Below are 27,861 nucleotides of genomic sequence, written 5' to 3'. Positions count from 1 at the left end.
CTTTTCTCCTTTTTAGTTAACAGCTGTCGTCTTTTCCGACACGTTCTTGGACTCAACAACGCCATCGTTGCTTTCACTTCCACTGCGGGCCTCTGTGTCCAAGGGCACGGCAGGCTTGGCCTTCTGGAAGGGCCATCGTCCCTTGGTCTCGTGGAACCTAATGAGAATAAACGAGGCCATGACGAAGATCCAGTAGAGGTTGTATGAAATGACGGAACCATAGGTGGCAGAGTTGGTCCAGCCGAGGATGGCCTGGAAGATGCCCCAGCCGCCGTTGTTGGGAACGTTGGGGTTGCAGCACTATTTGAGAGCCACTGTTAGCCTTCCTGTCCTTCATGTTTGCCTATGTATCTATTAAGTGCGCTACTTACGTTAACGTGCCACACAGTCTTGGCAATGTCGTATGATCCAGGGCCAGAGCCAAGCTCGGAGGCGTCGCTGCCGACAGCCTTGTTCCACTTTCCTTGTTCAAGGGACCAAACGGCACGCGAGAACAGACCGGCACCAACGAGGTACAGCAAGCAAGTAGACGCGACAAGGAAGTATTGCAACTTGGCCGATGAGCCTCCCCTATAAGCATGTATTAGACACGGCACCGCCCATTGCCCAATGGGAGAGGAACAAAAGGCTTCACTTACTTGTACAGGAGATATCCGACGACAGCACCGACAAGGAGACCAATGACAACGGGAAGAGGCACAGCGTACGCCGGAGCCGAGAAAGTCACACCAGCGATAAACACGACTGCCTCGATACCTTCACGCAAGACGGTGATGAAGGGCAGGAAAAACATGGCGTACTTTTCCATGGCCTGGGCAAACCATCCGCGGTTCGACTTGAACTTGATGGGCGACTCAATGGCCTTGGCGAGCTTGACGCGCCACTTGTCCTGCATCTTACCGATGCGGAGCAGCGCAGCGCCCATGATGGTGATGATGATGGAGGCGACGAGGGAAAAGGCGCCTTCATAGTACTGCTCGCTCTTGTCCCAGGTGTTTCTGCCGACGGTGTAGAAGACGCCGATGAGGGCAGCGGCGATGATCATACATAGCAGGAAGCCAGTTGCGACGCCGACCCAGATCTATAGCCGGCGCATTAGCGGGAAAGGATTCCAAAAGGTGCCTCTCCCCCAAACAGAAGAGGAGAAACAAGCAGAAAGCGCCTCCTTACCTGCGCTCGCAGTTTCTTGTAGACTTTGCGGTCGGCATTGGGGCCGTCGAGCGTCTGCTTCAGAAAGGCGAGCAGGACGGAAACGATGATGACCGTCTCCAGCGTCTCTCGGAAGACGACGAGGAAGACGGGGACTGAGAAGACGTCCTTGGCCATTGCGGAAGCACTATCGCGAGCAGAGACGAGAGGATGGAGAGCACGGGGGAAGAGAGAGAGGAGAGACGAGGGGATATCGACTCATACAAAGGATATGGACAGACGGGGAGGTCGGCGGTGTCGGCAGCAATAAGACCAAAGAAATGGTGAAGGGTCTCAGCCGGCCCAATTCAACAGCCGGGCTCTTGGTCCGACTCGGATCAGATAAGCTTGATGGGGAAGTTTGTCAAGAAGTTTAGTTTTTGAAGGCTGCGTGTGGCTCCACTCCCTTCACTAGTCGTGATCATGGGATGGGTCGACCCCAATAAAGCAAAACGAAACGAAAAAAATTTCCTATGGCTTGCAGGGGGGGTTCCTGGGATTATTCGGTTTCCGTCATCGCAGAGGAAATAGCACGGCTAAAGAGGAGAGGGAAAAAAAAAACCCGCGTATGGGCTAAGGGCAAAGCAAAGCGCCGAGGCTGAAACTGGGATGGACGATGGAGCCTCGTGGGTGACAGCGCAGGAAACCGTCGGCAGAAAGAAGACCGAGTTGGATGTGGAGAGAGAAGCTGTGCTGGGCGCCAAGCGGAGTTATCTGATCCGTGATGTGATCGTCTGCTCTATCTCTTGGCCATTTCTTGGTCGATTTTTCTTGGAGTTTTATCTGTTTCGTTGGTGCAAATACACATGTATCTATATTATCTAGTAGTGATGGTGCCCGTCCTGTACTCGTATATATTAGCACTAACGGACAGGATGCGGATACGCGGACAGCTCGCTTGGCAGCCCGTATCTCCGAGCCTCCCCCCTTGCAGCACCCAAAAACGAACCACCAAAACCTCGTAGCCCCATTGCGGCTGCTCTCCATTTTTCAGTGGACAGTGGACAGTGGACAGACAATTCTTTGCGCGCCATTTTGCCATGTGGCCCCCGTTTTACCCAGCAAAAAGACCCGGGACTTTCCAGCTTGCGGCTTCTGATCATCTTATCTGATCACACTAGAGATTATCAATCAGTCCACCATCAGCTCTGCCCCGCCCCGTCTGACTCATTCATTGGCCAGATGAGGCCATGGGTGGATTGCCGTGATCCCTTAGCGATCTTCATCGTCCAATGACAGGCGCCAATTAAAGCAAGGTTTTTATGCTTGTCCCGGCTCTTTGCATTTTTTTTTTTTGCTAGTGGCAGCTCCAGCTACCGCTACTCGTGCTATACTAGCAGCTCCTCTGGCGGTTGTGACCACATGCATCCTATTCATGTCGAATGCCCGTAAACTTGCTGCTTTGAGCCGAGGGCTGCTACCCACTAGGCAAATAAACACCGCACGCAAAGTTATGTAGCTTATTTCTATGCATGATCCTTGTTTTTGCAAGCTCCTGCTCTTTTTTTTGTCTTTCCCAATGGGTCCATGTGCCGCCAGCCGGAGGAACTGCAGCGCCCGATCCATGCATCCACTGCCCAGAAATCGACAAGAAACGAAACATTCGGCCACATTCGACTATTATTAGCTTGGATTTGCGTGGTGGCTGGTCCCTTGTTTTTTTCTAGTGGAGCAAGTTGCGGGCTTGCATGTCATTGCGGCTTTGCGATTTTTGCGCCGAGCCCACCCAATTGCTTTATCAATCTCTGATGCGATAATCGGAAGCGCCTCAACATTTCCACCAGCTGACTCTCGGCGACGTCCCGGAATTTGAAGGCTATCGAGTGTGAAGCCGCTACCCTCCTCTTCCTCTTCTCCTCTCTCTTCTCCCCGTGGTCCCCTCGCTCCTCATCCCTCCCCCCCTCACCTCTTCTTAACCGTCTGCTCTGTCCCGGAGACGAGAGAGAGAGAGCTGGCTTCTCCAGACAACCAGCAAGCGGAACGATTCAGCAGACATGAATAGCTTCACGCGAGCGGCGGCGTTGCTCGCTGCCTCTCTGGGCCTTGCCAGTGCGGCCACTGTCAACTATGACTTCAACATCACTTGGGTCACGGCCAACCCGGACGGAGCCTTCGCGCGTCCCGTCATTGGCATCAACAACCAGTGGCCCATTCCTCGCATTGAGGCCAATGTCGGTGATCGCGTTGTCGTCAATGTCAACAACCAGCTTGGCAACCAGTCGACGTCGCTGCACTTCCACGGTCTCTTCATGAACGGCACCACGCACATGGACGGCCCTGTGGGTGTGTCCCAGTGCGATATTCCTCCTGGCCACTCCTTCAAATACGACTTCACTGTAAGACTTGAGACGTCCTATTGTTGCTCTTGATAAACAGTATTCTGACTGAAAGCGATAGATCAACCAACCCGGCACATACTGGTACCACTCTCACCACAATGCGCAGTACCCTGATGGTCTTCGCGGTCCCCTCATCATCCACGACCCCAAGTTCCCCTACCAGAAGGAAGTTGACCACGAACTTGTCCTGACCCTCTCGGACTGGTACCACGACCAGATGGCCACCCTTCTCCCAGCTTTCCTGACAAAGACCAACCCGACTGGTGCTGAGCCGGTGCCCAAGGCGGCGCTCATGAATGAAACGCAGAACTTGAGTGTCCCTGTCTTGCCCAACAAGACCTACCTGTTCCGAGTCATCAACATTGGTGCCTTTGCCGGCCAGTACCTCTGGATCGAGGGACACACCATGCGCATCGTTGAGGTTGACGGTATCTACACCGAGGCTGCTGAGGCTGACATGGTCTACATCTCTGCTGCTCAGAGAGTCAGCTTCCTCCTCACCACCAAGAACGACACTTCTGCCAACTTCCCCATTGTCTCTAGCATGGATACTGTAAGCGATTGCCCCACGAGGAGAACTCCAACGGCGCGTCATGATGCTAATCAGTCTATAGACCCTTTTTGACACCCTGCCGGATGACCTCAACTACAATGTCACTGGTTGGTTGGAATACGATGCCAAGGCCACTCTCCCCGAGCCTGTCCTCATCGATGAGCTCAACCCCTTTGATGACATGGAACTTGTGCCATATGACAAGATGGAGCTGCTGCCCGAGCCAGACCAAGTTGTCGAGCTCGATGTCATCATGGACAACCTTCGCGATGGAAAGAACTACGCCTTCTTCAACAACATCACCTACACTAAGCCCAAGGTTCCCTCCCTGTACACTGCCATGTCCGCCGGCAATCTCGCCGACAACGCGGCCGTCTACGGCGAGTTCACCCATCCTTTTGTCCTGAAGAAGGACGAAATCGTCCAGATTGTCGTCAACAACCTCGACTCCGGCCGCCATCCCTTCCATCTTCACGGCCACGCCTTCCAGGCCATTCACCGCTCCGAAGAGGAGGCTGGTACCTTTGAAGATGAGAACCTCTCTGAGAGCGACTATCCTAGCGTGCCCATGCGACGTGACACCCTCGTCATCTGGCCCAATGGCAACATTGTCATGCGCTTCAAGGCTGACAACCCTGGTACGTGCTTCTCAAATGCCGTTTCACAACATCATCTCGCGTTTCTTGTTACTAATCGTGTTTGTTAGGTGTCTGGTTGTTCCACTGCCACATTGAGTGGCACGTTGCTTCCGGCCTTCTCGCCACGTTCGTCGAGGCCCCTCTTGAGATCCAGAAGCAGTTCACTATTCCTGACGACCATCTCGCGGTCTGCGACGCCTCTGGCAGCCCCACCAAGGGCAATGCTGCAGCCAACACCGTCGACTTCCTTGATCTGACCGGCGAGAACAAGCCTCCTGGAACCATCCCCGGCGGGTAAGTCTACTACTATATCCCCTTTGTTTAAATACCATAGTCTGACATACATCTTTCAGCTTCACTCCCCGCGGTATTGTTGCCCTCGTCTTCAGCTGCATTACTGGTATCCTCGGCGTCATCGTCGTCGCCTGGTACGGTCTGTCCACCCCTCTAGAACTCGTCCCCCTTGAAGTCACTCGCATCATCGAAAACTCAGAGGTCGCTGAGACGTCCAACGCTGCCAACGGCGATGAGTCCAGAGGCGCAATCTCGTCCAGCAATGATGCTTCCGGGGGCGCCATTTCGAGGAGTTGAGAAGAGGAGGACTTTTGCAATGTGTGCGAAAGAGATGGGAGTATGATGTGCATGAATGTGGAAGGAGTACAAAATATGAAGTTATATAATCTCACGCCGTATAATGATTTTTGCTAAAAGGAAGAAATTTTGAGATACCCCAAACTTTAGTCCCTCACTTTGAGTCGTTTTTTTTTTTTTTTTTTGGGTGAACTTTGCAGACTTGTCTTGTCCACACAACAATAATTTTCTTCTTCGTATTTTAGCTATTGGGATAGTACCATTGATCTACCAAGATTAAGAAAAACCATAATAACCAAAAGAAAAGAAAAGGAGAAGATATGTATATACAGCGAAAACAGAAGAGAGAAAAAAAGGAAAAGAAAAGGGAAAAGAAAGAAGGGGGAGACACAGAGTTGGTCGAGCCCAAGTCCACTCAGATAGGAGCCATAGCATCCGACGCTAGGGAAAAGGTGAACAAAATAAATAAAAAAAGTAAAAAAAAGGACAGCATAGCTCTCCCTTCCCAAATATCCCCCCAATTTTGAATATTTTTTAATACCTTTCAACCCATCTGCCCATACCCATACGGATGAGGCAGTTCACAGCCCACCCACCTCTGTTGTTGAGCCTCCGTTTGCGCCAAGCCATGCAATATTAACAGCTGCTTGTCGTGAAAGAGCCATCACGAAAAGGCCAGCGCTGTGTGAGATCCACCAAGACAACACCCATTTGTTGCGAAAAAGAGCCGAGGGAGGCAGACTGTTCTACTTGGTTTCTACCCAAGATGACAAAACAGTTGACCTCCATCCTTTCAATACAAAGATTGACATCTTTACAAAGTATGGCTCATCAGCTCCCATTACTAACACCCATTCCCTCACGATAATGTGTTGGTAGCTTGTCGCCTGTCCATCTGTATTATTGATTGTCTGTTTCTTATCGCGGTTCGATTTAAGCCTTTCTGGCCTTCTTGTTCAGACCCTTTGCCTTTCGCGATTTGATATCAACCTCAGCGAGCCACCTGCTCGCCTTGACCAGCTGGACCACATTGATGATCTGCTTGGCCAACATGATTGGGAAGCTGATACCAGTGATGATCCAGGGGAGGGTAGAGTCCATCTTGTTTGCTCGGGCAATCTCAAGGGCAGCGGCGCTGAAGGGATCGGGGAACATTTGTCGGAGCAGAGAGGTGTTGACTGGGACGCCGGGCTGAATCTGGCCACCGCTGGTCTCCTCCACGCTCTTGATGAGGTGGGGTGAAAGGAGGGGCGAGGAGAAGGACAGGAGGTAGAGCGCAATGAAGAAAACTTCGTTGAACATGCAGAAGACGAAAAGAACAATCTAGAGTAGCACTTTGGTCAGCACAGCCAAGCTTTGACGGCGGGGGAGTTAGTGGTACGGGGGCATGCGAACCTTGTTGGTGTAGTACAGGTTCAGCAGCCAGCTCTGGCTCTTGTCGATGTTCTTGTGGCTCGAGTCGGAACCTCCAACAACCAGAGTGGCGTACATGTGCATGTAGTGGCTAGAGAAGTCGAGCGCAATCAAGCCCTGGAAGACAATGGCCCATCGCGGGAAGGCCGAAGACAGGAAGACCAGCAAGCACGAGGTGGTGCAGCGGTCCGTGACCATGTCCAGGACGGCGCCGAAGCGAGTCGACTGGTTGAAGAATCTGGCAGCATATCCGTCGAGAGCGTCGAGCAAGCAAGAGACGCTGTAGAGCAGGGAGCACGTGCGAGGGTGTAGCGGCATATAGTAGAGGGACGCAATGGCAAGGACGATTCGGCAGTAGCCTGGAAGCCCAGCAAATGTTAGCAATGCTCGCCGGATTCTGTCTCCCGTCAAAGAGCCGATCCGCTAAGTTTGGACGCGTACCTATAATGTTGGGCCAGAACAGAAAGATGTTCTCGTCGCCGTCAGAGTCCGAGGCTTCCGGCGCATCGCGAGTTGAGCCGTTGCCGTCAACAACAGCAGCGGTGCGGTCGTCGTCGGAGCCATGCCCGAGCTTTTCTTGGGCAGCTCGCCGTCGAGTCCGAGGTGCCGACATGGTGATGCAGTGCGATATTCTATCACGAAGCTGAACCGCAAAGGTACGAGGGGTAGCCGAAGTGCCAGCAAGCTCGCGTGATTAACGACCGAAGGATGGGTGTGCTCGGAGTTTCTTTATAGTATATGCCTGAGCTTGAGGGCACAGGCGGGAGTTCGCGGGAGGGAGGGGTCGGGTTTGGAAGCTGCACGCGCGGCGGGCAACGGCAGAAAAATACGGGGGACCTGCAGCGAGATATAACGGCCGTCGTGGGATGGCACAAGAGGGAAAATCTGGGCGAAAGAACGGATGCGAAAGGAAGATGTTGCAGACAAAAGTTAAGGAGAGCTTGCTTGGAAAAAGCCAAGCTTGGGTACGCTACTAGCAGTCCATAGTGGCGGACACGGTGTCGCAATTTGCCGTGGACGCAGTTGGGGCGGTGCGAAAGTCGCCGCTCAGCCCTGCTCGGCGGTGGCTGCACGTGGTGATGCGCCGAGGGCGGTTAGTGGCTGTGTGTGGATTCGTATTATTGATCCTTGAAGATTATTTATTAGGCGGCGTCTAGAATCATTTCATGCGTTGCCCAATCTCCGTTCCGCTCTCACACCACAAAGGGCATGATTCTGCATTTGAGGCGTGACTGGATACCGCAGTTTGACTTTGGGTATCTCAGAAACTCTCATTCATCAGGTGGATTGGATGGTGGGAGGCAGCCTTTGGGTTAGGCTAGGGGGCTTCTCCTGTGATAGCAGATCCATATGCTCCTCAGCCACATCATCACCGAATCAAACGCAGCAGATCGTTGGGGATCCAGGCTGAAGGCTCAAATTTGCTGTTTCCTCAGCCTCCCTGCCAGCTCATCATGACCATTTCTTCGACTTTGAGGCTTTTGATGTGCGCAAGCCAATTTGATGCTACTGCCCCAGTCAGCAGCAATCTCGGGAGGACCTGTAGACGTCACCGAGTGAGGCCTGCGTGCGAAAATACTCAAAGTGTACACCACCCAAGTCCACAGCGGGCCGAGCGGACAGGCATGGGTGTTTGTATTGATGCCTGCAACTCCGGAGTCCAGGGCGGCGGACTATTCTTGCAATCCGTGCCAATCCAGGATCCCATCTCCTTGGTCCCGGGCCAGAGACAAGGTTCCCTCCGCACTGCTAGGGAGAAGAGCCGGCATGTACATGTATTCGCGACACGCGACACAGCGCCTAATTCCATCCATCGCAGGTACTTACGTAGGTAGTACTACAGGCATGCCCATACGGAAGATTCTGTGAATACTGCTCATCACAATATCTGTGCTAGATTTGGTCTTGTCGTGCCCCAAAAGTTACAGGCAACGCGCGTACGAATGCGTTTAATTGACAAAATAAGCGGGACTTTAACTTGGCAATTAAAACATTATTGCCTTTGTAATCGCATGATTGGTAAGAATGAGCACCTTTTCACTTTTTACTTTTCTTTTCCTTCTACATATACTTAGATATTTGCTATATTTACTACTATCTTTACTTGTATTTCTTTTATGAAACATACTTTCATATGCCCTTTACGGCTCCGCTCTCAATCTCCGTTTGGCTGGAGTCTCACATAGCCGCATGTATGCCGTAGTCAATGATACAAGGATACAAGTGCAGATACGGCGCCCAAGTTTACGATCGCCACACTTCCCATAAACTGATGTAGTTGCTTCCATGAGTTAGTCTTTTCTGCCTTGAGAACCAGCTATTTCGAAACTCTCTCCGCCGGGATTTTCCCTTGTGCGGACTTCATTCAAACTTTCGAATGAGCAAGTACATCCTTTCTCTCAAAGCAGATTTTCCTTCGTCTACTCGCATATGTTTAGCAAATAGATCTCCTTGCCATAAAAAATGCAATTGCCTCTAGTATCTCTTGCACCTAGACATTTCTCTCTTTATTTTGAGCTTGAAAAAAAAGTAACATGACTCCGATCATATGCGTCGGCGTTGTTCGGGATCTTGAACTTACTTAAGCAAGCCCGATCTACCTAAGAGTCACACCCCTCTCTACCAGGCCCCGCTATCGTCAAAGCTATCAACTCAAAAGACTTTCCTTTCTTTTCCTTTGCATCTTGTGGATATATTCCCTTGCAATATCTTGAGCATCACCAATTCGTCATTCCTTGTTGATGGTCCACAATGTCTCAGCTAATCACTCTAGCCACGTGCTCTCTCAACCAGTGGGTATGTTTAGGTTTAAGATATTCCACAGTGAGCTCTGTGCAATGGGTTAACTGGTTCCAGGCGCTTGACTATACCGGCAATTTAGAAAGAATTCGCCAGAGTATCCTGAAAGCTAAAGAGGCTGGAGCTACGCTACGAACAGGCCCTGAGCTGGAAATCACTGGCTATGGCTGGTAAGTCTTTAAATGCCATCAACAGGGCCGCTGCAGGGATAGTACCTTGAGTTGATGAAATGGCCGAGTATTAACTGTGACTAATAGTCTCGATCACTTCCTCGAGGCTGATGTCTATGACCATTCCATGGACATGCTATCCAAAATTCTAACGGATACTTCCCTCCATGGCATTCTTATTGATGTTGGTCTACCAGTTATGCATAGAGGTTGCAGATATAATTGTCGTGCGATTATCCTTGATGGCAAGCTGCTATGTCTTCGTCCCAAGATATTCCTGGCCAACGATGGGTGAGTTCATATGACTATCTTTGACTTGGGCTTGCCAATATCAGTGTCCAGAGCCCATCGGGGTTCAAAATTCACCAATTTGGCGCACTGGTGAGAGCAATGACTAACCCCTTTGCTATAGAAACTTTAGAGAAAACCGCTTCTTCACTCCCTGGAATCGCCCTAGATATGTTGAGAAGTATAACCTTCCACCACAAATCCAAGAACACCAGGGAGTTCGACAGGTGCCTTTCGGTGATATTATCTTGTCTCTTAATGATACGACGGTTGCTGCCGAGACCTGCGAAGAACTTTTCACTCCTCAGGCGCCACACATCAACATGTAAGTGCTGTCTTTAACGACAACAGCAGCGCATCGCAGTTGTCTTAAGCCTGATTTGCGAGTCACTTATAAAGGCTACCCCGTCACTTGCATTTACTAAACTCTGCTCAAGGGCTTTGAACGGCGTCGAAATCTTCACAAACAGCTCAGGATCGCACCACAGCTTGCGGAAGCTCAATGAGCGAATTGCCTTGATCCAAGAGGCCACCCGAAAGAATGGCGGCATCTATCTCTACGCAAACCAATCAGGTGCGTCCAATGCCTGTGTAGTTTTGTTAACCATCCCTCTGCTGACCAGATACAGGCTGTGACGGCGATCGTCTACTCTATGATGGCTGCTCGATGATAATGGTCAACGGCGAAATCGTCGCCCAGGGCTCACAGTTTAGCTTGGACGATGTTGAGGTGGTGACTGCAACAGTCGATCTCGAGGAAGTGCGATCATATCGCTTTGCTCCGTCTCGTGGTTTCCAAGCCACGCAAGCGCCAGTGTATGAGAGAATCGAAGTCGACTTTCGACTCTCACATGATACCCTCCGAATCCTTGAAGTCCCAACGCCAACTAGACCAGCGAGATATCACCTTCCAGAGGAAGAAATTGTATGTGTTCTCAACTTGATGTTTATACAACAGCATCAATATTTCATCCTAGTCCTCCCGACAACGCAAAGGAATTATTGCTAACCATGGATACCGAGTAGGCTCTCGGTCCAGCGTGCTGGCTGTGGGATTACTGTAAGTTTTCAGGCCCACCCCTTTATTTACGATGTCATACATGGGCTCCAGCATCGAGTTGTTTATATAGTCTACTAACCGTGAACCCAAAGTGCGACGAAGTAAACTGGCGGGCTATCTGGTCCCCCTATCCGGAGGTATTGACTCATGTGCCACGGCTACCATTGTCTATAGCATGTGCCGGCTGGTCGTCCAGGCCGTGAAAGCCGGTAACCCGGAAGTAATTGCCGATGTCAAAAGACTCGCTGCCTTCTCCGACAAATTGCCCGAAACCCCCGAGGAGTTTTGCAACCAAATCTTCCATACCGTCTACATGGGCATGGCTAACCAAAGCAGCAAGGAGACTCGCCAGCGTGCCAAGGATCTTGCCGACCGTATCGGCAGCTACCACACGGATATGAACATTGATGATACCTATCACGCCACTAAGAACTTGCTTACGCAGGGCACTGGATTTGAGCCCAAGTTCAAGGTTCACGGAGGATCGGCCACCGAAAACTGTACGTCTTTTCTTATCAGTGCCAGTCCACGACTACGTATAGTTGCTAACACGCTTCGTTAACTACTGCAGTGGCTTTGCAAAACATCCAGAGCCGCTCCCGCATGGTCATCGCGTACTACTATGCACAGATGCTTCCGATGGTTCGGCAACGGCCAGGTGGAGGCGGTCTCCTGGTCCTTGGATCAAGCAATGTTGATGAATGCCTTCGAGGATGTGAGTAGCTTCGGAACCTTGGCATCCTGACCATATATGTGCTGACAGTATTGTGCTATAGATCTCACCAAGTACGACTGTAGCTCCGCTGATCTCAATCCCATTGGATCAATCAGCAAGACCGATCTGTAAGTAAATGCCCAATGCGAGATCTCAGTGGAGAGAATGCTGGACGGGAGATCACCTCTCAAAAAATTACCCCCAAGACCTACAAAACACGTCCCAGCGATGCAAAGCAAGAGATTACTAATATTTCCCTTCAAAGCAAACGGTTCATTGCCTGGGCAAGCAAGGATTTCGATATGCCCATTTTGGAGGAATTTATTCACGCTATCCGTGAGTCAATAGTCGACAACTCGTGTACTATCATCGTCACTGATGTCGCAAAACAGCTACGGCCGAACTTGAACCCATCACTGAAAACTACGTTCAGAGCGATGAAGGTAAACGAATTTAAAATTTGATAATGAGGAAGATTATAAGCTGACGAGACAACCGCAGCCGACATGGGCATGACATACGATGAGTTGTCCCGCTTTGGCGTAAGTAGAGCAATTCCATCACAGCCCAAATTGAGCTAACCAGCTGTCAACAACAGTCACTGCGCAAGGAGCACAAATTAGGACCGTATGGAATGTTCCTGAGGCTGCTCAACGAGTGGGGCGGCCAAGGAAAGCTGAGCCCGCGCCAGATCGCCGACAAAGTGCAGCGTTTCTTTTTCTATCACCAGATCAAGTATGATATAACCTCCATTGCAACATAACGTGAAGATAAGAGAACTAACGAACCAAAAGTCGCCACAAGTCAACCGTCTCGACACCTGCATATCACGCTCTGGCCTACTCTCAGGATGATCACCGATTTGATCTCCGTCCTTTCCTTTACCCCCCTGCGTTTGAGAGCTGGTCGTTCAAGAAGATTGATGAGAGGGTAGCGGCCTTGGAAAAGGCTCTAGAACGGAAACAGACTAAAGCATAGAAAGAATTTCATCAAAAGGAATAGACAGATACACGGATTCCTGCTGTCCGGACCATTACCCATTATTGACTGATCATCTCCGTACGTGGCGCAACTCATATGTTACAACTGACTCCGGATATCGGCTCCGGGCCGCAGTGACTCTTGACAAACTTTATCGGGTGCAGAGTGTTATCTTTACAAAGGATCCCGGTTTCAAAATTACCAATTAGGCTATTTGGCGCTGCCAACAGCATATCGCTTCTGGATGAAGCCACACGCCAACTGGCGCCGACAGGACAAGCATCATTATTGGGTCTTAAAGCCGTTACTTACCAACAAACATGTGTTAGTCCTGCAGCCCCGTGCTTGGAAGGAGCAACAGAGTGACACTCTGTACAAGTACACATCCATTGAGCATTAGGGTCCCCCCTAGGACGGGTGATGTATCATTTTGGCGAGCTTCCGGGGAATGCTTGCCGGCATTGAGGGCACTCATCATACTAACTACTACTACTACAGTACTACTACTGCGGGAAGACAGAAGGAAGAGGGGGAAACTCCCGGTCTTATTGCGGAGACTTGAGGACTCGAAGACGCCTTCGCAGAGATGCAGAACGAAACGAAACCACAGCAGCGCAAACAGCCATGGGTCCCCGGGCATTAGTACGGAGAGAAAAATGCGACGATTTCTAATGCAACCCTCCGACGACCTTTGCTTGGACGAAGAAACAGGCAGGCGGGGGGTTGCGTGTGGCATCATTCGTCATCTTTTCTTTCTCTCCTGCCGTCAGCCCAGCTGGACCAAGTTCGCCCGTCTCACTCTCTTCCCATTGACCAGAAACGTTCTCGTCAGCACAACCGCTTGCTCATCTAGATCTCGGGATGCCCGTCGATCACAGTCTAAGTGAGCCGCTGGCGCGAACCACAAGCCCGACTTTTGTATGAGATATATTGGCTAGGGTCGTTACGGGAGTGAGGGCGAGGCCTAATCCAAACTCTGCTAGTCGGCTTGGGAACTTTACGGGATTGTAGGTTCGTTGTTTGCTGTTGGTTGTGCTCATTATGCCCCGCGAGGTTTCGTCTTTCCTTATCAATATATCATAAATACGAATACTGTACACTCCCTACATAATAGATATCGAGTGATGTGATGAGCATAGCAAGTGCCAGCCAGTACTGTATGCTAGCAGCCCGTACCGCTCCGTATTAAAGCGGAGATTTTTAAGCTGGCGGTAGCGAGGGACTGGGATTGTGAGTTGTTTCGGCGGTGCCAGGCAAAGGGGACGGTCGTTTACTATCTGTGCTATCCGTGTTCCGTATACCCCCGTATTCTGCGTTTGTATTCCGTAATACTGGGTTGTTAATTTGCCGGTGTTATGCTTGGGGTCAGATCGGCCAAGGAAAGATGTGTCTCCTTCTCCTTTCTGTCAGGCAATTAGCACAGGGCTCGGTCACTAGTTGCCGGAAACAAAAGGAGAAGATGGGGTTGGCGAGATGGGGACCTTGTCGATGGCGTTGTGGCGTTAGGAGTTGGCCGTTTGACAGGCGCGGATCCGAAGAAGAAGAAAAATGGTCGTTGGACCATCTCGATGAAAAACATGGAAGTCCACACACACAAGATGCGCAAAGGGCCAAGTTTCGAGCCCGCGACAAGTCTCAAACACACTGCTCGTGGACGAAGATGCCAAAGGCGCTTGGGTTTCGTTTATCGACTCTGGGGGCTCCAGGACAACGCTATGCTAGGGCGAGCAGGGGCTTGGTGATAGTTGGGATGCGGAAGAAAAGCCGACTTGGCCCGTCATGCTTGAGTCCATTTTTTTTTTTTTCGTGCGTTAGCCGACTTGTCTGTTGTTCGCTTGGACTGTTTTGTTTGTTCGTTATGCTAGTGCAAAGAGAATCCTCCCCCCCCCTCGTTCTGTCTTTGTGAGTGATCGGATGACAACTTGGAGATGGGCTCGAGTGGCTAGGCTCGCGCGAACATGCATCAGGTAGTAGCGCATCAGCAATGACATTTTGACTAGAGGGAGTGCTGACGCCTCTTTCTTTCTCTCTCTGTCTTTTTTTTTTGTTCCCGCTCTGGCCCCCAACGCATCTATCTCGGCCGGGATAAGACGCTATGTAGGCTCGAGCATTAGCGCAACGCGACCTGCCTTTCTTTGGACGTTGCGATGTGATGCGTTACGACGACGGCAATGCAGGAGCATCAAGACGGAAACTTTGCTCTTTTAGACGCAAGCTCAGGTCAGGCCAGACTAGGTCAGGTCAGCACAGATATTACTGTAACATCCAGGCAAGAAAGCGGTATGTACGAAGCACTACCAACGGCATCTCTTGGCTCCAAGGGATGCTGCTCGGGCGTATACTTGTACTCTCTCGTACGGTACGGCACAGTACCGGAGGATGGATCAACGATGTTTATTAGTACGAGTACTTACCTAGCACCGCACACGCATGTTTACTGCCGACGTCTGAAGGGGGATCGCCGTCCATCTGCACGGAGCAGGGCTGCGGACAGCACTAGTCGAGCTCCGCACAGACATTGGTCCAAATAACCTCTGGTCCGACGTGTAGTATATCTTGTGCTTGGAGATGCCCGGGCCTTCTAGTTGTGCGCCACCAGCACACATAGACTTTGGGAAGTAGCATGATTATGTCGTAGGTGCATGTACAAGTTCATAGTCCAAGCAGGTGGTGCTACCTACCTGCCACCTAGTGCTGTAGGACTCTCTCCTAGTCCGAGTACTCGTACTAGAGTATCTGCTCGTAGTTGATCCAGAGGCATTGATGGCGCCTGTTAGTCCGGTCCAGATGTTGGGTCTCTTGATGCTTAGATGTCCCAAGGCGGGTCTGTGGTGCCGAGAGCCAGCGAGACAGAGACGCCTCAAGTCTTGGCCGGTGTCGCTGCCGTCGTCAGTCGTCGTCGTCGTGTCTCTGCCTGCACAGCCATTCGCTGTTGCCATGCACGGCCTCGTATTGGAGTAATGCCAGGTACTCGTACCTATTGACTGCGCTGGTTTTTTGTCGTGCTCGTATACGAGTACAGCAGTACAGCACTCGCACATGAGCCGATGACAGCTGGAGATTCAGCCATCCATCACATCCAGGTCGAGGACAGGCACATGCCCTGACGCAGCTGAGGGCAGTGGCTCTTGCCCACTTCCAGTTGGCTGGACACGCCGCTTTTCCAGCGCCAAGGGACTTGCGCATGTACCGGTACCTGGCCGGGGCTGGATCCGTAGCATGATGCTGGCCACCTGCGGCCCAGGCTGCACGTCCAGCGCTGCCTTTGTCTGAGAGGCAGCGCCCCGCCATCTCCTAAAGCCGGTCCCCACCAACGCGCCGAGTACCGGTACATGGTCGGGCAAGCCCCTTCTGCCATGCCATCAATCCCCATCCCCCCAACCCATTATTAGAGCCACTACCGTTTGGCACCGACTGCTAGGGTTGCTTAGCATTAGCAGCGGAAGCTGGGCTGGGCCTCAGCCTACGGGGGAGCTGCTCGCACGACTCCAGCTTCTAAACTAGTTGGCCGCACACAAAAAGCACCAGAACGGGCAAAAAGCCGACCAGGAGCACAAAAAATAAGAAAAAAGTTTTTGCCGCCAGCATCGAACTCGCATGCATGCATTATCAACAAGGCGCCAGTGAGCTGCTAGTGGACTGGATTGACTCGGATCTTGCTAGCCTTTGGCTCTCCTTTTTAAGCCCAGCTGGGGCCTGCGCTTGGACCTCCGGCGTGCGAACACATTGATCAGTGCATGTACGAAGCACTATTGCCAGCCAGTAGATTCATTCTTGCATCTCCATCTCCATCTCCAGCTCCATCAGCAACTCCATCAGCATCTCCATCAGCCCCTGGTCGAGCGTCGAGCGAAGCCCCTTCTGCTGCGCTCCCCAGCCCAGGCCAAACCAAGCCAAAACAAACCAAAACCAAAACCAAACAAGCCGAGAAAAAAAAAAACCTCCTTCGCCCATCGACTGAACCCCCCCCCCCCCCCCCGTTGGCGCTCATCCCGTCCACAACAACCCCTGCTCGAACCACCCCAGCAATTCTGGCTCGTTGATCCTACTGCTGCAGGCACTTCCAGGCACGGTCACCAAAAGCCCTTGTGGGATCCCGTTCGAGACTGCTTGTCGTCTGCGGCAATCGGAACGGCGCATGCCAAGCACCAGCTGTGCTCTCCGGGTCTCTATTCTCTCATCTCATCTTTTCTCTTCCTCTCTTCTCTTCTCTGCTCTTCTCTCGCTTTGGCTGTCAAAGATCTGACTGGGTAGTTGCTTATCTGTCTCTTTTTGTGGCGTTTGTCACGTTTACCAGCTGTTGTTCATATCTAGGGCTCCTCAACTGACCGAGCTCCCTTTCTGGACCGGTGGGCTTTACATCTGGCCGCTGAGTGACCCGGCATCATCTCTCCCGGTGTTGCAGCTGTTTCAACTTCCTTTCCTTTCTTTTTCCTTTCTCGTTTCTTCTGTATCATCCCCCCGTTACCTCTCGTCTCCTCTGGTCCACCGAATTCACGCAGCCACTTTTTTTTTTCTTTGCTAAAACCATTCGGTGGTCGCCGGCCTGCCCTTTTCCAACCTCGCAATATCGGGTATCGCCGCCGGCATTGATTCGCCTGCTCCGCTAGCATCTACTTGCTTCTTGCTCAGACTCCTCCCTATTACAATCTTGCCAGGGGACGAATCCGATATTAAAGCAACATCTGCTCAGGGCCATCAATTCAATCGCCTCTTCTCCCCTCGCACGGCTTGCACACTCAACGTCATCTCTCCCACAGCTCTGCGCCAGCATCGTTCCCTTATTTCCGCCACCGCAGCACCCTAAAGATTGAGTTTCCAGCAGCCGCAGCCATGGCACCACACCCAACTCTCAAGACGACCTTCGCCGCGAGGAGCGAAACGGCGACGCACCCTCTAACCGCCTATCTATTTAAGCTCATGGACCTCAAAGCCTCTAACCTTTGCCTGAGCGCCGATGTACCGACAGCGCGGGAGCTCCTCTACCTTGCTGACAAAATCGGCCCCTCCATTGTCGTGCTCAAGACACACTATGACATGGTCTCTGGCTGGGATTTCCACCCAGAAACCGGCACCGGTGCCCAGCTGGCCACGCTAGCTCGAAAGCATGGCTTCCTCATTTTCGAGGATCGCAAGTTCGGGGATATTGGCCACACAGTCGAGCTGCAGTACACCGGCGGGTCGGCGCGCATCATCGACTGGGCCCACATTGTCAACGTCAACATGGTCCCGGGCAAGGCGTCTGTGGCCTCGCTGGCACAAGGAGCCAAGAGATGGCTGGAGCGTTATCCCTGCGAGGTCAAGACGTCGGTCACTGTTGGCACGCCCACCATGGATTCCTTTGACGATATCGAAGAGACCAAGGACGGCGAGCCCGTCACCGTCAATGGTAATGGCAATGGCTCCTCCAACATGATGGAAAAGCCCATTTACTCTGGCCGAACCGGAGACGGCCGCAAGGGAAGCATCGTCTCCATCACTACCGTCACCCAGCAGTACGAGTCTGTCGCTTCGCCCCGGTTGGCAAAGGCAATCGCCGAGGGAGACGAGTCACTATTTCCCGGCATTGAGGAGGCGCCGCTAAACCGTGGCCTCTTGATTCTCGCCCAGATGTCCAGTCAGGGCAACTTCATGAACAAGGAGTACACTCAAGCTTGTGTGGAGGCGGCTAGGGAGCACAAGGATTTTGTCATGGGCTTCATCTCTCAGGAGACGCTGAACACGGAGGCTGATGATGCCTTTGTTCACATGACGCCTGGCTGCCAGCTCCCCCCCGAAGATGAAGACCAGCAGGCGAACGGAACCGTTGGAGGAGATGGCCAAGGCCAGCAGTACAATACGCCGCATAAGATCATTGGCCTCTGCGGCAGCGACATTGCCATTGTGGGCAGAGGTATCCTCAAGGCCTCAGATCCCGTAGAAGAGGCAGAACGATATCGGTCAGCGGCGTGGAAAGCCTACACAGAGAGGCTACTGAGATAAAAGGGTGGAAAAAACAGGCGAGGGGAGGAGTGCGGAGCTGGGAGAAGCTCTTGTCCAATGCCCGCATCATAGAATGCAATGTATTTAGGCGAACTCTATCTTCTTCTTTTTCTTCCTTTTTGTGGTCTAGCTGGGACGTTGTCCGGCTGCGTTGATATCATTGCATGCACAAAGGTGGAGGCGAACTGAATATTGGTGGATCTGGAATTTGGAATTCGGTATGCTCGCGAGTTTAAGGCAAACGTTGGGATTTTGTAGGGACATTTAGGATCAAAGTCGATGATTTTATTCAAAGTTTATTTTGATCATCTTAGGTAGTATATGACGGCAGTTTCATGTCAATGCTAGTATTGGAGCCTGCAGAGGCTTCTGCTGCTCTGCTGCCAGGATATAAACACTTTAACCGCTGCAGCATCGCATCTGTGTGATTATACACAGTATTCCCCAGCACTATCTGCTAGCTCTGGAGAAGAGGCCCATCTATGCCAAAAATAAAACCAACCGCACGCTGATAGGAACCATCCAAGTCTAAAAAGCACCGAACCGGGTTAGGTACAGCTGCGTAGAGGGTGCTAATGCTGGTAATAAGGCTGCTCATATCCGGGATTAGTAAAGCACGGAGCAACACTGTCCGCCGACGCACTATTTCCTGATCCGCGACAAGGGCTGCTACCATACAGAGTATGCGCCAATGGCACGATTTTGCTTTATTCATTCGCTATATATATAGCCAAGCTGGAGCTGCTGCTTGGCCCCTAGAAGAGGCCGCCTTGATGACTACACATCGCTTGGGCGTTGTGATTCGACCACTAACATCTCGTTCGAATACGCTTGGCTTGTACCTTGTTTTAAGCTCATAGGTAGATGGGATGGTTCAAGCAATAATGACAGGGAGCAGGTGCCCGAGTCGCCCAGACAGGCATTACTTACGCTGGAGATGTTTGCATGAATCATGGGTACCTATCTAATACATACATGCACCTACTTAGTATTACAGGGCATCGCAGGAGGATCAGCATCCGCTGTACAGTATCTCTCCCATGGCCGTCTTGGCAAATACAGTAGAGAGAAGATGGCATTAGCAAGCAAAGCGCATCGGAGCAAGTTGCATCTATCTAATCACCGGCGGGCCGGATTTAACGCGGAGCCTGCTACGGCCATGCCATGATTCTCCGCGGTCGCCGGTGGCCCCACCTGCTGCCATTCTTCGGTGCAGCTCTCAGTCAAGCCTTCCCAAGCTTGCGCAATTCCGTATTGGGGCATTTTCGTCCGTCCATTTTCTCACTCCTCACCGTTGCCGCTCTCTCGACTCTCGAACCGCCTCATCTGCAGCGACGGACGCAATTCCACGAGCGAGCGAAACATGGCCGACATTGAGGTGGCTGTCAACGTGCGGTCCGAGCGGGGCCCGACCAAGAAGCGGAGACGGGTTGTCATTTCGTGTACCGAGTGCCATCGACGGAAGCAAAAGGTCGGGACCGGGTGAAGCCGTGCGGTGGTCGAGGCGGAATGGAATGCTAACGTAGCAGCAGTGCGATCGCGAGCTGCCATGCGGCAACTGCAGGTCCAGGAACAAGGAAGCCCACTGCGCCTATGAGGCCGGCGCGCCCACCGCCCGCGAGCAGGAGACGCAGGCTGGCCTCTACTCCTCCAAGCACAACGATGGCGTCCCGCCAACTTCAAAGGCCGAGCCGCTGTCGTCCATAGCCTCGTCCTGGGGATATGCTCAGTCGGGAGCATCCACACTCTGCTTCCTCCAGAAGATTGAGAGGGCCAGCACGGCAGATGGCGAGGACGCGCTGTCCAGCGCCTCGGGTCAGGCATCATACCAAGACACCTTTGCCGTCAAGGAGAAATACAAGGGGCTGATCCGACTGCTGCCCGCCAGGATGTACATTGACCAGCTGGCCGAAATCTTCTTCAAGGACTTCAACTGGCAGTATTACCTTGTCGAGCCCCAGATCTTTCACGAGCTGCTTGATCAATGGAGCAACTTGCCCTTCAAAGTCCTCTCTTCACGCGGCCCGGAAGCCTTGTCACCAGATCTGAGAGTCTTTCCAGCACTGCTGTTCGAAATAATTGCAACAGCAATGCTTGTTCTCCCCAAGTCTCTACACGAGTCGTTTGAATCGCTCAAATACGCTGCCAACATGACATTTGAGGATCTGGCGGCCGATTACAGCGAGTCTGGGGTTGCCATCATCGACCTCTTTGGCCCCAAGATGCTATCTTCGACGTCAATCCAGGTTGGATTCATGCGAGCGGCCTTCCTCAAGTATACCGCTAACGTTACTGAATCGGTTTGTTGATACCCATGGGACTCTTATCACGTAGCTGTAATGATTTGACTGACAAGTGGTTGTGTGGATTAGTGGCACCAGATTGGCAAAACGATAAGAGACGCGCAAGAGCTTGGCATGCACCGAGATGCACTCGATCCCAAGCCGACGTCCAACGATGTAGAAAGCGTCTTGTTAAATCAGTGGCAGGTAGAGAAGAGGAGGCATCTGTACATGATGCTGGCAACATGGTAAGTACCTTTCATTTACCACCTACACGAGAAAACTCGGAGTTTGCTGACGATGCATACGAAATCTGCGTAAAGGGACATTCACATGTGTCTCATCTTGGGCCGCCCAGGCTCTCTAGATTGGAGGCATGGCATGCCGTCGCTTCCCATTGATGCACGGTTTACGATGGCCTCGGATCGATCCAAGACGCCAGTCATCCCCAGGGAAGAAGGCATCGATCCCCCTACGCCACTGACGAGAAACTTATTCCTGTACAAAGTCATGATACCATTGCGGGATGTTCTAGACTTGGAGTCGGAAGGGCCGTGCCCCAGAGATTTTTCAAAGGTGCTCAAGGTACAACAGAACATCATGGAGATCCATGACAGCACGCCGGCCGTCTTCCGAGTGGAGAACCCCGACAGACAATGGGATCAAAGGTCCGATATGTATTGGCTTCCGCAGGCAAGGTGCTTGTCTGAACAAATGTTCTACTTCACATTGGTGGCGCTTCATCGGCCCTACATCTTCCATCGGGAAGACAGTCGGGTTGAGGTGATCAAGGGCAGTCTCGGCATGCTCGAAATGCAGAGGCAGCTGTTTGCGGGGCTGCCGCCCAAATCGTGGAGGAAGTACGTCTCGCCCAAGTTCTGAAACTGAACACACACACTCGTTGAGAAATACTGGCTAACTTTTCCTCTCTCTCTTCGTCTAGCTGGCATTTGTTCTACGGTAGTTTCGACGCAGTTACGCTGATTGCAACCATCTACATATTGTTCCCTTACGAGAATGCCGAGTATCGAGAAATTGCGCTGCAGCATTGCCACTGGACGGTTGAGCGGTTCGCAACTATGAAGGACATGAATCCCTTGGCCAAGTCGGCAATAGGGGTTCTCCGCGCAGTCGTGGCCAGACTTGTCAAAGCCATTGGAAATTGTGCACCCTCTTCTCAACGCAACGCCTCCGATACACCTTTATCGACCACGAGGACCCTGGGATCAACCCCAGCAAGTTCGATCGGCAAGGGCTCGATCGGCAGGAGTTCAGTGGAAGGAAGCCTCAAAGTATCCTCGGAGCCGGTGTCGTCGGCGGCGACGGCCCAGTCTACCGGAGAGGATGAGTCGTCAGCTTTTTCGGCAATGATGCCTGGCGGATGGGAGATGCCACAAGATGGGAGTGGTTTTCCCGGCGTTGCGCCCTTCTTCGCGATGGGAGATCTCATATACAAAGACCTGACGGTAGACCAGGACGAAGATGTCACACTGCAGACTGACGCGGAAATTCTTGGAGGAGATTCATTCATGTGGCAATTTGAAGGAGGTTTTGGACAAGATACAGTGTGGCAGATCTTCAACCAGCATCAGCCAGGAACCAACGAAACCGGCTGAGACGGGAGATTTTCTGAGGGTAGCGTGATGCGCCGTGCCGTCTGATTCAACTGGAGGAACTGGCGGTGACGGCGTGGTTTGTACAGACCAGGAGGGAGGCGAAAGAGGGTTTGATGAGGTGGCTTGATTCTGTGAGACACTACCAACTAAGCTGGACGCCTCTGCTCGTTTTTCTGAGACACAGGGAAAGAAGTCAAGTGGCGGAGTCAATAGGAGCAGTGATGATTGGCTCCAAGGCCGACAAACGAGCCCAAAATGTGTTTGACGAGAAGCAGACACACCCCCTGGCTTCCAGCTGTGCCTCCCCTGCTGAAGCCACAGACTGACTCCCTACTTGTACATGCGAATACCACCAAGTTGCCGCTACACACCTGCAAAGGACCAACGCCACGGCTTATTATTAGTACTGCATTCCTAGTCGTACGAGCACAGAGAATGTCTGCCCCAAGAAGCGCCTTGCTCTGCCCACGAAGCACAAGACGGAAGGCAAAATCGCCCAACGTCTCAAGTCTCTGGGGCCCCAATCAACAGAGCGGTAAACGCCTGCGCTAGTCTGCTCTGGGCCTTGTTTTACCGCTGTCGTTGTAGCGGGCATCGGGCGATTTCTAGTGGCTGCAAACCCCAGCTTTTGCGCCTGGTGATGGAAGCATCAGAGGTTAGTTTTAATACAATGTGGTTGGGTGGTGACATGCTTAATTTAAAGGCCTCGAGGTCAATTTTAAGACTCTAAATTCAATTTAAGTGCTCAGATTTAATTTTAAGACGGGCCTCGGGATCAATTTACGACGCCATGTTTAAATTTAATCCTCAAGATGGGCATAAATGGGCGGGACAGGGACCGTCCTCTGGCTCGTGCTGTACCGCAATCTACTTGGTGGACACAGCGCAAGCAAAGAACCTGAACCAAATCCTTCTACTTCTATTCAATAGTACACTACGGCAGACAACCGGCAACAAGAGCTGAGACTGCAATAAATTCAGCCTCAGTCATTTATTTGCTTGCTTGCTTGCTTGCATTTCGGATTCGGAACAAAGTGGCTTGGCTAACGGTGCAAACACGCCAAGAGCAATACCAGCGTTGCGAACCGCCAAACGGCTGGCTGCAGTTGACTGTGAAACAATCACTGAGCTGGATTTTTTAGAGGGTTAAAAAAATTCTGGACTGAATCGCCACACCACCTTGGTCTCAACAATAACAATAACAATCAATCACTCTGCATAATCTTTTTTCTTCTTCGCTATTCGTTTCATTCTTGCCTATTTTCGACAGAAAGTCAAAAGCCAAATATAATAACGAAGAGGTTCTTCTACTTGGACTTCTTTTTTTTTTTCTTTGGCAGGCTTCCATATCTGCCTAGCGCTCCCTCTCTCTGTCTCTCACTAGGCAAAAAGCAGAAAAATTCGATATCAAGCACTGTGACGACAGGCCAAAAGAAAATATAAAAAAGCAAAAGAAACAAAAACAGAACTATTTATCACCGAGCTGTTCAACCATGGCGGATAAGATGATTTCATACATTGGACCGGAGATTCAGAATTTTGTCAGCCGCTACCACGCTTTGCATGATCAGAATGATAGTGCAGAGAAATTAATCACGGTAGGTTTTTTTTCCCTCCCTGATATTTGACGATGCCTCTTTTTTTTTCAACCAGCTGTTCCTCCCCCAGGTCGGACACGGGAGTATGAATGAAAAGAGATGCAGTCATGTGTGCCTCATTTCTCTTCACTTCTGGTCATCACGGGGGGTTTTTTTTTTTATCACGAATTTTCAGTGCAAAATACTCTTATTCATCATCTGACCATTCTCTCATCCTCAGGAACTCATATATCACTGCAACAATGTCGAAAATGAACTCCGCAAGGAAAGCCAGAGACTGGTCAACACTCAAATGAACCTTGCAGATGCTGTCAATGCCCAAAGGGAGCTGCTCCAGCGCATTAGGCAGTGTGAAGATCGGGAAGAAAATGCACAGGAAAAGATGAGCAGGGAACTGGATAAAGCAAAGGTATGTGAAACCCCTCTTCTTCTTTTTCCCACTGAGGGCAGATACTAACGGACATCCCTGACAGAAGCATAATCCTTACGTCATGGTCCTGATAGATGGCGATGGTCTTGTGGTACGTTGAGGTGTTGAATGCTTTTCTCCAAAGGCTGCAACTAACTTTTGATAGTTCCGAAACACATGGATCAAACAAGGTCTTGAAGGTGGCAAAAAGGCCGCCAATGCCTTGCTATCCGCTGTACTGGAGAAATTTGGCGACGAGGCTGGAGATTTGGAAGTTGTCGTCAAAGTCGTCGCCAATCTCGCCGGCCTGAGCAAGGCAATGCAGCGGGATGGTTGCATAGACAATCCAAGCCTCCTGAAAGACTTTACACTCGGCTTCACTCAAGCCAAGGCCACTTTCGACTATATTGATGTTGGCTTTGGAAAGGAAAGGGCAGACCTGAAAGTCAAAGGTATGATGAAGATGAAGCTCGGCCTGAGCAAGAAACACTTGTGACCATAGGGGCTAACATTGTTTTGTGTCAACTCAGAAACGGCGAGGTGGCACCTGAGAAATTACAACTGTCGACATATTCTGTTGGGCATCTCACACGATGCCGGCTATGCTCCCTTCCTGGACGAAACCGTTCAGAACGAGGCCACTCGGCAGAGGATCAGCATCATCGAGGGTATCACGACGGTGCCTGAACTTTTCGCCACTAAAATCGGCATAACCAAACTAGGCGACGGTCTCTTCCGCGACGACAAACTCCTTGACAAATTTCCCTTGTTTTCGCAGCCAGATCCGGCATCCAGTCAATCAACGGGCACAACCTTTGTGACGGGCTCAACCATTTCGACACCGACGATTGCAAACGCGGCATCTAGGACGGCAAGCCCAGCTATCAGTGCCAGCTCTAGTCAAACTCGCACTCCGATCATTTCCTATGCCAACATCGTATCGAGTGCCAGCCCACCCCCGCAAATCACGCTCCCCTTGGCACCACGAAAGCCAGTGCAGACGGCATCTTTGCGGGATAAGCTTCAGGCCCGTACTCAATCAGAGTCACATTACATGTTGATCCCTCCGAGCACGCCCGAGGACTGGTACCCTGGCGCTCGCGGCTTAGACGAGCCCATCAGAGTCAACACCCAGATTCTGGATGTTATCAAGAGGCGAAAAGACGGCGACAAGCTATGCAACAATCACTATCTCCGAGGGCCTTGCGCTAAGAGGGATATTTGCCCGTTTGCTCACGACTATAAGATCAGCGACGAGGAAATGAAGGCAGTTGCTATTCTGGCCCGCCAGAACCCATGCTCGTCTGGCCAGTTTTGCGAACTCGATGATTGCATATACGGTCACCATGTAAGTGATGGCTCCTCTTCTAACTCTCAACACAAGCTGTTCCGCAGCATGCTCACATTCATCTTGACAGTGTCCCAGCATCCGAGATGGGGTCTGCCAGCACCCGTATTGCAAATTTTCAGAAGAAGCTCATCCTCCCGGGACAAAGTTCAAAAACACCTTTATTACTGCCAACTAGAAGTTCGGAAGTACAGAACCAATGGCATACGACCCAATATTTACGATACGAGAATAATGAGAGAGAGTTCGACACCTTGCTTGGGGGCCTCTGTTGATGCCCACTGAAATTTTTTGGAACTGTAGAAACAATAACATATGGTTCTATATTGCGATACGAAATTAATGCAAGAGCTTGAGACCAGAATGACCTCGTTGGGAGAGACGTTGCTTACACGAAACTTTGGGAGTTTGGAGGCGACTTTTTTTTTTGTTTTATCTGCGCATGGCACGGCTTTTTGTGAATTTGGAGCGCTGGCATTAGGCTCAGAATGTTCTCTACCTAAGTCAAGTACGATTACTTTGTACGTAGTAATTATACAGCGAGTGCACAAGTCTTTTCCCCCGTTTAATTCTATTGCTTTTTCTATTGTTAGACTCCAGTATGAGAGCATGTGCTCTCTTTATATTGAGCAGTAACGGTACCTCTGGAGGACATTATGTCCCACCAAATGGCAGCAGGTACCCCAGGTATTCTCCAAGTACAGCCTTGGACCCCACCAACCACTTCCAGCAGCGACCCCACCATTGAATCTGGCAACTGTCAATATCAAAATTCCAACTTCAACCTCCCACCTAAACCTCCCAATCCTCCACCTCTTTTCGTCTTCTTCGCATCACCACTCACTTTCCCTCTTCTCTACCTCTCTCCCCTCCTTCTTCCGCATCATCTCATCCTCCTCCTCCTACCGACTCAGCGCATATCCCCCAGTCTCGCCCGCAATGTCTCACCCACGGGTAGAAGAAGTGTCCGACAGCGACCCCGACATGATCTCGGACCCGGAAGAAGTCGACCTTGACGACTTTGCCGAATCAGACATCCTCCGCGCCCGCCCCAGCGCCCAGCAGCAGCGCATCGTCGAGTCCTCAGATGACGAGGACGAGGAGGACATCAACGCCAGCGTCCCCGCCCAGTTCCTGAACCCGCTGTCCGGCCCCCAGACGTCGACGCTGCCCCCCACGGCCGATCGCTCCGTCTACAACAGCTACCAGTGCCTCTACCCCGTCTACTTCGACGCCTCGCGGTCCCGCGCCGAGGGCCGCCGCGTCAGCTCCGCCCTGGCCGTCAAGAACCCGCTGGCCCGCGAGATCGCAAACGCCTGCTCCCGCCTGCGCCTGCAGACGCTGCTCGAGCCCGAGAAGATCCACCCCAAGGACTGGGCCAACCCGGGCCGCGTCAAGGTCGGGCTCAAGAAGAGCCCCGGCTCGTCCGCCATCACCAACAAGCACCACCTCTACGTCCTCGTCGCGCGGCACCTGCGCGAGAACCCGACGACGGAGAACTCACCCGGCCTGAGGCTGCGCTTCGGCGGCCAGATCCAGCCGCCCGAGGGCAAGCCGTATCCCAAGCCCGCGGTGCCGCGCGGGTGGAAGATGGGCGAGTATCTGCCGTACTTGAGCGCTGCCATGACGGGCGGAGGCGTCTCGGAGAATCTGTTCAAGGATATGATGAAGGAGATGCAGGGAGGTGCTGATCCCATGGCTGCGCTCATGGCCAGCCAGGCGGGCGGTGCCATGAGCGGTTCTGAGGAGAGCACGAAGAAGAAGAAGAAGGACAAGAAGGGCAAGGGGAAAGCTTGATGAATTTGATGGACAACACTGATGAGAGGGAGGCGTTTCGTTAATACCCTGACCGGGGAAAAGAAAAGGAGGGGGTTTTGTACAATTTATTTTA

At 51.8% G+C, this 27,861-nt stretch overlaps 9 protein-coding genes across 9 annotated transcripts; 7 read left to right on the top strand and 2 right to left on the bottom strand.

Moving 5' to 3' along the window:
• Positions 1 to 12: 12 nt before the first annotated feature.
• TRIVIDRAFT_30803 (uncharacterized protein) lies at positions 13 to 1,326 on the bottom strand (the record flags this gene model as incomplete). Its single annotated transcript, XM_014103248.1, has 4 exons — positions 13 to 300; positions 372 to 565; positions 667 to 1,081; positions 1,171 to 1,326. 4 exons carry the CDS (start codon positions 1,324 to 1,326, stop codon positions 13 to 15), a joined length of 1,053 nt encoding a protein of 350 aa, XP_013958723.1.
• Positions 1,327 to 3,182: 1,856 nt separating this feature from the next.
• On the top strand, positions 3,183 to 5,309 carry TRIVIDRAFT_30456 (uncharacterized protein; the record flags this gene model as incomplete). The annotated part of the gene is made up of 5 exons (XM_014103247.1): positions 3,183 to 3,524; positions 3,586 to 4,080; positions 4,142 to 4,718; positions 4,787 to 5,012; positions 5,072 to 5,309. 5 exons carry the CDS (start codon positions 3,183 to 3,185, stop codon positions 5,307 to 5,309), a joined length of 1,878 nt encoding a protein of 625 aa, XP_013958722.1.
• Positions 5,310 to 6,242: 933 nt separating this feature from the next.
• Positions 6,243 to 7,586, bottom strand: TRIVIDRAFT_71870 (uncharacterized protein; the record flags this gene model as incomplete). The annotated part of the gene is made up of 3 exons (XM_014103246.1): positions 6,243 to 6,632; positions 6,705 to 7,081; positions 7,164 to 7,586. The coding sequence occupies 3 exons, from the start codon at positions 7,333 to 7,335 to the stop codon at positions 6,243 to 6,245; spliced, it is 939 nt and encodes a 312-aa protein (XP_013958721.1).
• A 1,887-nt stretch (positions 7,587 to 9,473) lies between these two features.
• TRIVIDRAFT_229895 (uncharacterized protein) lies at positions 9,474 to 12,768 on the top strand (the record flags this gene model as incomplete). Its single annotated transcript, XM_014103245.1, has 15 exons — positions 9,474 to 9,518; positions 9,579 to 9,691; positions 9,779 to 9,982; positions 10,104 to 10,304; positions 10,417 to 10,553; positions 10,609 to 10,904; positions 11,006 to 11,039; positions 11,132 to 11,539; positions 11,611 to 11,754; positions 11,816 to 11,882; positions 12,020 to 12,090; positions 12,147 to 12,197; positions 12,256 to 12,296; positions 12,353 to 12,489; positions 12,549 to 12,768. 15 exons carry the CDS (start codon positions 9,474 to 9,476, stop codon positions 12,730 to 12,732), a joined length of 2,133 nt encoding a protein of 710 aa, XP_013958720.1.
• Positions 12,769 to 17,467: 4,699 nt separating this feature from the next.
• Positions 17,468 to 19,057, top strand: TRIVIDRAFT_178135 (uncharacterized protein; the record flags this gene model as incomplete). The annotated part of the gene is made up of 1 exon (XM_014103244.1): positions 17,468 to 19,057. The coding sequence occupies one exon, from the start codon at positions 17,569 to 17,571 to the stop codon at positions 18,715 to 18,717; it is 1,149 nt and encodes a 382-aa protein (XP_013958719.1).
• Positions 19,058 to 20,080: 1,023 nt separating this feature from the next.
• On the top strand, positions 20,081 to 22,864 carry TRIVIDRAFT_229893 (uncharacterized protein; the record flags this gene model as incomplete). The annotated part of the gene is made up of 5 exons (XM_014103243.1): positions 20,081 to 20,188; positions 20,250 to 21,017; positions 21,090 to 21,247; positions 21,323 to 21,859; positions 21,943 to 22,864. 5 exons carry the CDS (start codon positions 20,081 to 20,083, stop codon positions 22,613 to 22,615), a joined length of 2,244 nt encoding a protein of 747 aa, XP_013958718.1.
• Positions 22,865 to 24,120: 1,256 nt separating this feature from the next.
• On the top strand, positions 24,121 to 26,148 carry TRIVIDRAFT_146317 (uncharacterized protein; the record flags this gene model as incomplete). Its single annotated transcript, XM_014103242.1, has 7 exons — positions 24,121 to 24,213; positions 24,434 to 24,622; positions 24,690 to 24,734; positions 24,789 to 25,074; positions 25,153 to 25,616; positions 25,650 to 25,970; positions 26,041 to 26,148. 7 exons carry the CDS (start codon positions 24,121 to 24,123, stop codon positions 26,146 to 26,148), a joined length of 1,506 nt encoding a protein of 501 aa, XP_013958717.1.
• TRIVIDRAFT_215613 (uncharacterized protein) lies at positions 25,791 to 26,519 on the top strand (the record flags this gene model as incomplete). Its single annotated transcript, XM_014103241.1, has 2 exons — positions 25,791 to 25,970; positions 26,041 to 26,519. A coding segment is annotated over one exon (234 nt), but the record flags the coding sequence as incomplete, so codon positions are not given.
• A 390-nt stretch (positions 26,520 to 26,909) lies between these two features.
• Positions 26,910 to 27,767, top strand: TRIVIDRAFT_30854 (signal recognition particle, Sec65/Srp19 subunit; the record flags this gene model as incomplete). The annotated part of the gene is made up of 1 exon (XM_014103240.1): positions 26,910 to 27,767. One exon carries the CDS (start codon positions 26,910 to 26,912, stop codon positions 27,765 to 27,767), a length of 858 nt encoding a protein of 285 aa, XP_013958715.1.
• Between the last annotated feature and the right edge of the window lie 94 nt (positions 27,768 to 27,861).

The sequence above is a fragment of the Trichoderma virens genome (genome assembly GCF_000170995.1).
Source record: "Trichoderma virens Gv29-8 chromosome Unknown TRIVIscaffold_4, whole genome shotgun sequence".
Taxonomy (NCBI): domain Eukaryota; kingdom Fungi; phylum Ascomycota; class Sordariomycetes; order Hypocreales; family Hypocreaceae; genus Trichoderma; species Trichoderma virens.
The sequence above is the reverse complement of the archived record's forward strand: the minus strand, read 5'-3'. Positions and strand labels throughout refer to the sequence as shown.